Raw genomic sequence first — 10,251 nt, forward strand, 5'->3', positions numbered from 1 at the left:
ACTTCATTTTGCTAACTTTGGCAAAATTTACTATAGTTCTGAAATTTTATTTTACATAAAACAATCAGGAACACAATCAGTAAAATGAAGCACTGGATCCAAAGTGGAGGAGGAGGGGATGTGGTGCGTTCCAGTTGTTTTCCACAAACCGTGGGAAGGAAACTCATCGTGATTTTAGGCAGATAAAATTACTTGGTTTGGATTTGTCAAAATTGCGAGCATAGTGAAAAATATATTGTTCCCAATTTTCGTAAAGTTCTCCGGGGATTGTCAGATTGAGTGTGGCCTTAAAATTCAATGTTTATTTAAATCTTGAGTGAGAAGGGCCTGAGCAGAAAATTACACTTATTCATTTGTCCTGTGAGATGGAATACCAGTATGGACAGTGAACCTCTTCTCACAACTGCATCACTGATAGTAAAGTCTGCTGGAAATGACTCATCCTTTAATGGGAGCTTCCTCTCTATGTACCTCCACAGAATGGCGTCTGCTTCTCTTCCTTTGCAGTATAGTACATGTAATCAGCCATTGACCAAGACCTAGTTCCAACAGATTAGCTGTGTATGAACCCATATATATTGTATGTACATATATGTATGCAATCCAATAATGCTCTCACAATTCTTTTAATGTTCTCACAATTAGACTGTTTTCAGTCTAATTACTCCTCCATCACTATTGTGTGTACACCTCATTTGAGCATCCAATATTCATTTACCTCTTTGTCAGGACCTTAGCTGTCCTTCTGCCTTTCTCTTTCCTTCTACACACTTCAGTAACTCTGTAGAGGTAAATAAAAAACTTCTGTTCTGTTGTTATTTGGTTTTGTACAATCAAATCTACTCCTTCCTTTTTGGTTTTTTTTTTTCTTGTCTCTGTAACCCCAGTTCCATATTTATCCTTTATTGTTTCTTCCCAATTATATATTTTGCCCTGCTAGTTGTCTCTCTTGACTCACAGAGGTTATACTTGAGCTGCTATAGGTGCTTTCACTGATACTTCCAAAAAGGGTGGAAAGAAATTGAATTATTTTTATGGTTAGCATTTTGTTACCCTCTGTATAAATCAATGGGAGAGTGTTACTAGAATAACAGCAGCATTTGGTTGCTTCTCCACAGGAATCTCTCAATTAACCAAAGTTTGTATGGGGCTTTGAAGATACAAATCACTTCATAAGTGTTTAGCAGTCATTATTATTATTATTATTATCATAATTAATTTCAAAATGCCGGAGGTAGGATTTTAGAAGATACAGCACCTTCCACCATCTTATATCATTTTAAACCCCACATTGTGACTGTTGGGTTGGGGTTTTTTTCCAGCATAGATAGTTGCACATTAGTGACTGGCTAGGTTAGCTACTCATCTCCAAAAGAGGCCAAGAAAAGGGATAGGTTTTTTGGCAATGATTCCAAAGGGCATTAAGGGTTATAAACATCTTTGTGAATCTGGCACTGCTTACTAATAATCTCTGGAGAATTATTTCACTGTCACTGTCATTATTTCACTGGTTTTTAATACAGAAGGGTTTTGTTTTTCCTGGTCCCTAAGTGAGATATCTGAAAGTGGTAAAACCTGTTTACATTTTAGAAATGCAGCATACAAAGGACCATACATTACTTGTGACCCCAATGCCATGGTAATAATTCAGTCCTCTGCACTGCCCTAAAGAGAGAGTTGGCAAAGCTGAACACCTCTGATTCTCCTGTTACAAGCCATACAAAATATGTCCAAATGAAAACCCCTAGGCTATGATTTTATATTCCTGTTTTTAGCAAAGGCTTACAATGTTATGAGAATTTCTGGGATTTAAACATTACATCATGCTGTAATTTTGCAGTATTTAATGCTCAAATCCCTTCACTTTTAGCATGTGAGTCATCCCTGTGAATTCAGTGTACCTTACTTTACAAATTGGCAGGATATTTGTTTTGTCCCTTCTGTTGCCTGTCTATCTCAGTGTTGTAAGACAGAAACTTGCTATGCCTTTGTTTCATTAATTAATCTGTGAATCTGAAGAAAGAGCTTGTCTCATTGATTTTTGGAAAGTGTTACAATAAGTGGGCGAGAGAGTCATTGACCCTGGCACTAATGGGGTGCATTCAAGCTGTGCTAGGAAGAGACCTGCTGTGACCTAAACAAGATTAGCAAAATACAAAAGGATCTTTTTCTGTAAATCAAATTGATTGCCTTGCTGAAGATCACAGGAGTACTCCCCACAATGTAGAACTTAGAGCAGAAAGCCTTTATGTAATATTTTACTTATTAATGTAATTATGCAGCTTGGTTCCTGCCATAGTAATAACCGTAATTAATAAAATGGAACATCTATCCAGAGCTGCAGGTGTCTCTCATGGAAATTATAAAATTGCCTATAAAGCAGATTGTGAATGTCACCATGGTGGGGAAATAGCTAATTTTAGGGACTTTATCTGAGCTGCAGATTTCCACACCGATTTTAGAGCACCGACCGATGAAGCTGCTTGTTGCTAGGAATAACACACAGCACTTGTAATGCAGATGAACTGACAGGGTACTGTGTAATGGTTTCTCACATTAGCATGAGGTGCTGTTTTCACACTATCCTTCACCAACTAGATGTGTTTAAGCATTGAGCTCTGGAAGGCATGCTGGAAATAGTCCTAGAAATTGCCTCCGATGCGTCCTGAAAAGGATGATGTGAACTGTAAGCTAATGTCCTTATTTTTGAGCATTTAATCTAACGGGTAATATTTTGTTTCCTCGCCAAGATGCTTTCTATCTAATTGCCTCCCCACGTCCCTGCCATTTATGTCTGTTTCAGGTACCACGTCTGGACGAAAGGGCACGCGCCAACAAATTTCGCCAAGTGGCGAACAGCCACCACCCCCTACCGCGTGGAGTGGGAAGCAGACTTTGAGCCATACGTCGTCGTGAGGAAGGACTGCCCGGAGTATGACAGGCGCTTTGTGGGATTTGGCTGGAACAAAGTAGCTCACATCATGGAACTGGATGCACAGGTGAGGAGATGACACACAAGTATCTCACCCAGGGCTATGCAGCAGGGTTGTTACAACCAAGTCCATGTCCTGCAGGAAGGTGTCATGCTTTGCATCACCAAAGTGTTCATCTGGCCTTACGGAGCTCCTTAATGAGTGCTTCTTGAGTTGGGAACACTCCGTTTAATGCTTGTCAAGTATTAAATGAAGAGCTGAGTCTGAGTTCATTTATTTGTCAGTTTTAAGAAATACATTGTTTTGTAGAGGCAGAACCCCTGTAGTGCTCTCCTCCTGACTGAAGCATTGCAGCAGTTGTTGCCAATCCCATCACTTATTAAGGAACATGTAGACCTAGCTGGATTTTTTCCATTAAATTGAGGTTTGTGAGTCCCAAATACTAATTTACAATTCAAAAACTAGTCTTCAGTTGAATTCAAGGTAAGCATCTTTAATTTCTGGCTGGGATTTACAGCACATTTCTGCAAAGCCAATCTTCACATTTCCAAAGTCTGGGGCTGTGGTGCTGACTCTAAAGGATTCAGGTACTTGAGCCTTGGGCTACCTACTTCTTGGATCTGTGACTTGGGATAAAGCTGCTGGGCAGAATTTATAATAATAAGGATGCAGAGAAAGCTCAGGAGTCCCAGACTGGCACCAGAGCTCTCAGAGTTGCCAAGGTCCCTGCTGCCAACCTAAATTTTAGAGGCTGGCAGTGACTATGGCTCCATGGGAGCCCAGTGCTGCTGCTCACTGAAATGGCAGGATTTGCATCACCCTGCTGTTCTTGGATGAGGAGCTACCCACTGTGCTCATCAGTAAGGTCTGGGTCATGGCATTTCTTTTTAGTTTGGGTTTGTTGTAGTTTTTTTCAGTTTGGTTTCAATCCCAGTGTTTGAACTAGTAGCATTTCATGCTAACTGAAAAAATGGGTTTTGGTGATCTTTATCCTCCTGTGATAGTTTCTACTATCAATCTAGAATAGAGCAGATCCTTCTTTGCTCAAGTCTTACCAGTTTATGTGAAACAGAGCAGATCAAGGCTTGGAGCAAGTTAGTGGGAGATAGTGTCTCTGGGGTGTGGGCTACAGTGTATTTGTGTGCAGGCATATGTGGGAAGGATATTTTCTGCTTCTGCTTACAAAACCACATGGTCACCTTGGGCTGGCAGCCACTTGCCCTCTATTTGCCAAGGACATTCCCTAGAATGAGAAAACTAGACTAGAAAACAGACTAGAAAACACATTTTCCCTTATATTAATGTTAATAATACTTTGCTATAGCACCGTAATTTTCCAGTGCACTTTCCAAGCACTAATTAATTAAACATCAGTTGTGGAGAGTGCCAAGGTAATGGCTTATTATTTGTTAATATGGGTAACAAGGCTTATGTTCCCAGTGGCAGCTCTTATGTAGCATTCAGGATTTAACTCTTCCTTTCACAGGTGTCTGCTCAGAACAGATTCACACATGGGAAATGGAAACAGTTTTCAAAGTTGATCATAGTGCAATTATTTTAAATGACCATTGGGTTGGGAAATTGTTCTTCTCACTCTCCCAGCCTTGAGCAGAGTATCACATTTAAAAGAAGTTTCATTTTCCTCTGTAGCAATTTGGATATCGGCAGGTTCTCACATAAATGAGCCTAGAGGAGACATGGGATGGCACAGCTACTTCCCCTGTGGCATTCCTCTGCTTTGGGGTGTGCACAGATCAGTTTCCTGCCAGCTGCTAGGCTGGCTTCATTACCAGCAGGCAGAGCAGCTTCTCAGTTATTTCACTGCTCCTCATGACTGCAGTGTCTATCAAGGGGTCTGTTCCAGATCCCTTTCCAAGAGCCTATGCCCCTGCCATCCCTCAGAGCAGGACATGACATGGAGATAATCATCATTGTTATTCTGGCAGCATGCAGGGGTCCACTGAGCTGGATGCTGTACAAATGCACAGATAATGCTAGTCTTCATCTAAAAAATTTGTAATCTAGGAGACAGGGACAGAGGTTCCTGCAAGTGCATTGCCTTTTCAACAGAGGCATCCATGTAGTAGGGCACAGTCATTAGGAAACCTTTCCCTACCTTTCCAGTGACTGGACTGCTAGACTGTGAGTGTCCCATTTCCCAGGACCCTAGCCCAGCATTTTTCGAAGAGGATTATTAGCAGTAGACTCACAGTTTTTTGAAAAGCTTTATGTGCCTGAAGGCCATTCAGAGGGATGGGAATGCTGCTGTGCTGAACAGTTAGCAGAGTGTAGACAGTCCCTGACCTGCAATATTACAGACTTGGGGTACAAACAGAGAACAAAAAACGGGTTGTATGAGGGGAATGCATCTTCCTCTGCAGCTCCAGCCTGTAGTTTTAAGATCCTATAGAGTCATTTTCTGTAGTTTGTAGTTCATCAGCTCTCCTCACTCCATGGTGCCAGCCTTTGGTTTCACATTTGGTTCCCCATTAGTCCTAAGCATCTTCCAGGTGCATAAATTCTGCATGTGAGCATCAGATTATTTTGTTTTGGCTATACATTTTTCACCCCAAACAGAAGCTCAGAGGACCCAATTCCTGTATATGACAACATTGTAAATTGGAACAAAGATTTACCACCTTAGCACTGTCTGGCAGGGAACAGACATTCTCATAGAGAAGAAGGAGCTGCATCTGCACTTAGCTGTTCAGCACATACAGGTGAAACACTCAGGTTAATCAGCAGAGGTGTGGTTTTTCCCATAAATCTCTTTCCCTACTAAAATATTTTTGAGTACTCTGCCTCTCTGCAGCAGATATTCTTTGTCTCCATACAGACTCCTAAATCTACAAGTGACTGGGAATTGCAAACCAGACGGAGTTGTGCACCACTTCCTGTAAAGCCAGCATGCTCTATGGATGTTCCTTCCCTGGCCAGTTTCTTTTGTTAATGGGTTAATGAGTCAATCCAGCAACAGCTGCACATAGAAATTGTGTGAGAAAATAGGAAATTTGCCTGTAGAGACTTCAAAGTTTCTTTGTAATTTGCATCCAATACAACTCTGACTTCTTGAAATTCCATATGAAAAAAGTGGTTAGGGTACTTCATTTGGCTACAGAATAATGACGTTCACATCCCTTACCCAGTTCCTTGTAGAAGATACCTGCTTGTTGCATACCCTACCCTAGTGAACTTGTCTAAGAATCAGGCTTTTTTGAGCTTTATTCTAATCCTCTTATATTTACCTGCAAAAATTGAAAGAATCTTACAGGAGTAATGGAGACTTAAATCAACAATCATTTTTTTAACAACAAAAACTGTCAAAGAACTTGGTCAGATATGAAGAGCATAAGTGAAGTAGTTTTACAGGAGGAGAAGTTAGCACGATATCTCAAACTTTGTGAGGGAGAAATTAATTTGAGTAAAATGTCTGAAAGCATATGGAATTAGCAGGTTCATTTTCACACATTGCCTATAAATGATACCATATTCTCCCCTTATTTCAGGTTTATAAATAATTTTGTACCATTTTTTCTCTCTAAGTATCTTAGCATATAGGCAAAGCAACATATGTCATGCAGTTTTGCCTTTGTAAATGTAGCTTATTCCAGTATCCCAAGCAAAATAAATTTTAGGGCAAAAGCCGTGTTTTTGCATGGACACTTAAGACTCATGCTGTGTAGTCACAGCTGTGTTGTTGCAATCACACTGCTGAAAAATCTGTGTGGAAGACATGGCTTCAGGTGTGCCTTTTGTACTATTTCTCCATTATTTGGCTTATATGGGGTAAAGTGTTTTAAAATAGCTGGGATTTTTTACCGTGAGGGTGGTAAAACACTGGGGGAGATTATCCAGAGGGGAGGTGGACGCCCCATCGCTGGAAACATGCAAGGACAGGTTGGATGGGGCTCTGGCAACTTGATCTAGTTGAAGATGTCCGTGCTCATTGCAGGGAGGTTGGTCTAGATTGTCTTTAAAGGTGCCTTCCAACCCAAAAAATTCTGTGATTTTACAAAAAGGTGAAGTAGATCTTTCAAAAAACCAAGAAAAAGCTACTTGAAAAAGCAAAGGCAGCTTGTTTGAGATCCCTGATGGGTTTGTTGCTCCTGAGACACAAACCGCGCCGTTATGCGATGGAGTACGTTTGGCTGTGGAGGTGCCTTGTGGGAGGCTGGGATTCCCCTCACAGCCGTGTCTTTGTCCCGCAGGAATACGAGTTCACGGTGCTGCCCAACGCCTACATGATCCACATGCCGCACGCGCCCAGCTTCGACATCACCAAGTTCCGCTCCAACAAGCAATACCGCATCTGTCTCAAGACACTTAAGGAGGAGTTCCAGCAGGACATGTCACGCCACTATGGCTTCGCAGCCCTCAAATATCTGACGGCAGAGAACAACAGTTAGCACCATGGAGCCCGTGCCTGGCCAACAGGGACACTGAGGCAAGAGCCGCTCAGCATTTGGGGCCTGGTCTTCGAACTCCAAACTGAGAAACACTTTCTGTTTTTATATCATACTTGGCAGTTCTAACAGTAGAAATTTGAAGTGACATGTCTTTGGACTATGCTCTTTCATCCCTTCCCCGACTGCCCTGGGTCTGTCGGCCTTAGCATTTGTGAGGTGTCTGCGAGCGGGGCCGGCCAGGCACCCTCTGAGCTACCGAAGGTGGGAACTGGGCAGGGGCTGGGATTGCACTCCGCTCTCTTGACTGCAGAGCACAGACAGACCTTCAAAATATAGGATTTCATGTTGCTATTTAATAATTTGATGTGCTTTTTATCTGTAAAGGAAGATCTTCGGGTCGCTGTCCTGTGAATTTCAAGTCTGCACTACTTTAAAAGGGAACTTTCACATGTGAGCTTTCACAGGGGCCCTGTTAATGACCTTGTTGGATGACCTTGTTAATGCAGGATGAGCCAAAGGTCTGAATTAGCCTTGAAAATACAGGGGACACTTATACAATACTGCACTCCTGAGAAGGTGTGTTACTGGTTCAGTTGTGTACATTATATTGGTTGGTCTTTTTTTCTCAAAATAATTGTTTTATCAGGAAAATCCCCTATATCCCACCCTGCCTTGGCCCCAGTCCTAAATGCTGCTCCTTTCCTTGCCAAGGAAATATCTCCCTTGTGTTTCTTTGCCAACTTCAGTTTTGGTGGTCCAGTAAAGAAGATCAGTAGCTCTGCCAGAAAGTGAGCAGAACTTGTCAGTTCTTTCATCAGAGCAACTTGTTCACATGTGTCTCATAAGATAAAGGGCCTGGCTCTAGCCCTTTATCTCTTTTAGGCAGGAATTGGATTTTACCTATAAGGCACATTGTACCAGGGGAATAGTGATTTGTAGGCTCATTTCAGTGCTGCCCACCTGTGAAGGCACTGGGCCTTAGGCTTTAAGTGGACTTCTTTGCTGAACAGTGAATATAAATGAGTAAAAAGGCAACTAGTAGCCTTGGTGCTCTCCTGCTGCCTGCTGCAAGGTCTCAGAACTACTTCGTTAAAGGAGTTTATAATTAAAAGGAGCAGAACTGTTAGGAATAAACTCCCCATTGGACGGGGAGAAAAGAATGTGTCGGGAATCTGAGTGAGTGTTTGCTTGAGGTGGACTGGTCAAGTTTTCAACATCGGTACACACAGGAATTTGCTGGAGGGCGAACAGGAACCTAATGAGCAAAATGCAGAAAACAAGCACTGGACTTTTTGACATTTTCTTTATCTTCAGTATTAATGTTGTGTTTACATGGGAGGAAGACATGAGGTGCACTACCCCTTTCAGGGCTATTTGTAATTTCTGTTGCAATGTTAATAGAGAAAGCAGAAACAACTCAGTGAGAAATGTGTCTGTCTCCCTACCCCAAACCCCAAACAACCACATGTACCAATACCACTGCCTGAGCTGGGAAATGGATCCATATTGTGTTCTGCTCATGTTTTTCCATTTTGTTTTTCAGCCACCAGACCTTCCACTTTCCTCCCCACCTCATCCCTCTAGAGCCTGGTTTTATTTCTAACCTGACATTTTGTGAGAGATTTCTGTTACGGTGGAAACAACGCAGTTAAACCAGACATTTAAACTACAAATATCAGTTCATCATTCTGTGTATATATAAGAAAAGCCAAAAAAGGCAATGTCTTTGACAAGAAATAAAAAGGGGCGGGAGGCTGTGTGTAGTTTTCATTTTTTCCCCTGGTAGTGTTGGCTGCATAAGAATATATCACTGCATAATTTTCCAAAGAGCTTTTTTTTCTGTTCTTAATGGCTTTTTTTTAAAGTTTTACATAAAAAGCTGGAGAGAGCTGGGAAGAATTGATATTAGTGCTCAGTTCTGGCTAGGTTCTTTTAAAAACATCAAAGTCTTAACTTCCCAATTAAATGCAGAGGTCATTGTGCTGACTGAGAATGAGAAGAACCCTGCAGCACAGGGACTGTTGATTAGTTGATTGACTGTTGATACATTTCTAAGTGTACAGAAAGATCCCAAAAACTAATCTAAGAGAAGCTACCTACGTGAAATCTCCACTCAGAACTTCAGTGTGGCCACCATTATGTTCCATATGTATTAAAATTTTTCATTTCCAGATGTACATTTCTCCTTGACTTAACAATGTTGCCCAAGGATAGGCTGGATTGCCCTACAGCAGGATAACCTGTACATTATTTGGCAGTTCCATTATAAGCATTCTTCTCATTATTCTCTTCTCAGGGGTAAAGGATGGGGGAGCAGGGAGGTAATGATTTACTACTTGCCTGTAGGTTGAGTCTTGGGACCTCCTGGGTAGGCTTAGGTGTGCTGGCTGGTGTGACCAGCTCAGAGATTGGTAGTAGGTACAAAAAGTCCCTTTTTTTGTCCTTATAGACACTGTACTGACTTGTATCTGTCATGTCATATTTGTCTCTGTGCTTCATAATTTGAGAGATGTGAGTCTTGGGGGTTTTTAGCACATTTCAAACAATTTACCTGATGGCAAGCTAGGATTACATATCTGTCTGTAACTGCCAAAGCTCCTCCAACACCATGAAAAAATCCACCACCGACAACAAAAAAAATCCCAACTCAGTTATAACACTGGCTGTCTTCCAGTCCTCTGCTGTAGTAAGTATTTGCTAGGGACTTTGTTACTTAATTCTCAGTTTTCTCCTGAAATCTTCCAGAAGTAGCAGATAAACCTGGTAACTTAATGCCCTTGATTTATTCATTTGTTTCACCTACTTCTCTCTTGAGTCTTCAATCTATGACCTCTCCTTATCTTTGATATTTGGAAAGTGTGAGTCTCTTGTTTAGATACCACTCCAGCACCCTCTCAGTGAAGACTGATGCA

The 10,251-nt window shown here is 41.6% G+C and overlaps 1 protein-coding gene across 8 annotated transcripts in view; it reads left to right on the forward strand.

The window, feature by feature from the left end:
* LARGE1 (LARGE xylosyl- and glucuronyltransferase 1) overlaps positions 1-8,049 on the forward strand; it is a 270,233-nt gene extending 262,184 nt beyond the window's left edge. For 7 of the 8 annotated variants that reach the window (XM_038153721.1, XM_038153717.1, XM_038153718.1 and 4 more), the window contains 2 exons: positions 2,804-2,999; positions 7,142-7,725. In XM_038153721.1, coding sequence (XP_038009649.1) covers positions 2,804-2,999; positions 7,142-7,339 — 394 coding nt within the window. In that variant the 3' untranslated portion in view covers positions 7,340-7,725. Of the gene's footprint in view, positions 1-2,803; positions 3,000-7,141 lie in introns of all 8 variants that reach the window. The other variant, XM_038153716.1, reaches the window with a different exon arrangement.
* The last annotated feature ends 2,202 nt before the right edge of the window (positions 8,050-10,251 follow it).

The sequence above is a fragment of the Motacilla alba genome, chromosome 1A (genome assembly GCF_015832195.1).
Source record: "Motacilla alba alba isolate MOTALB_02 chromosome 1A, Motacilla_alba_V1.0_pri, whole genome shotgun sequence".
NCBI classification, from domain to species: Eukaryota; Metazoa; Chordata; class Aves; order Passeriformes; family Motacillidae; genus Motacilla; species Motacilla alba.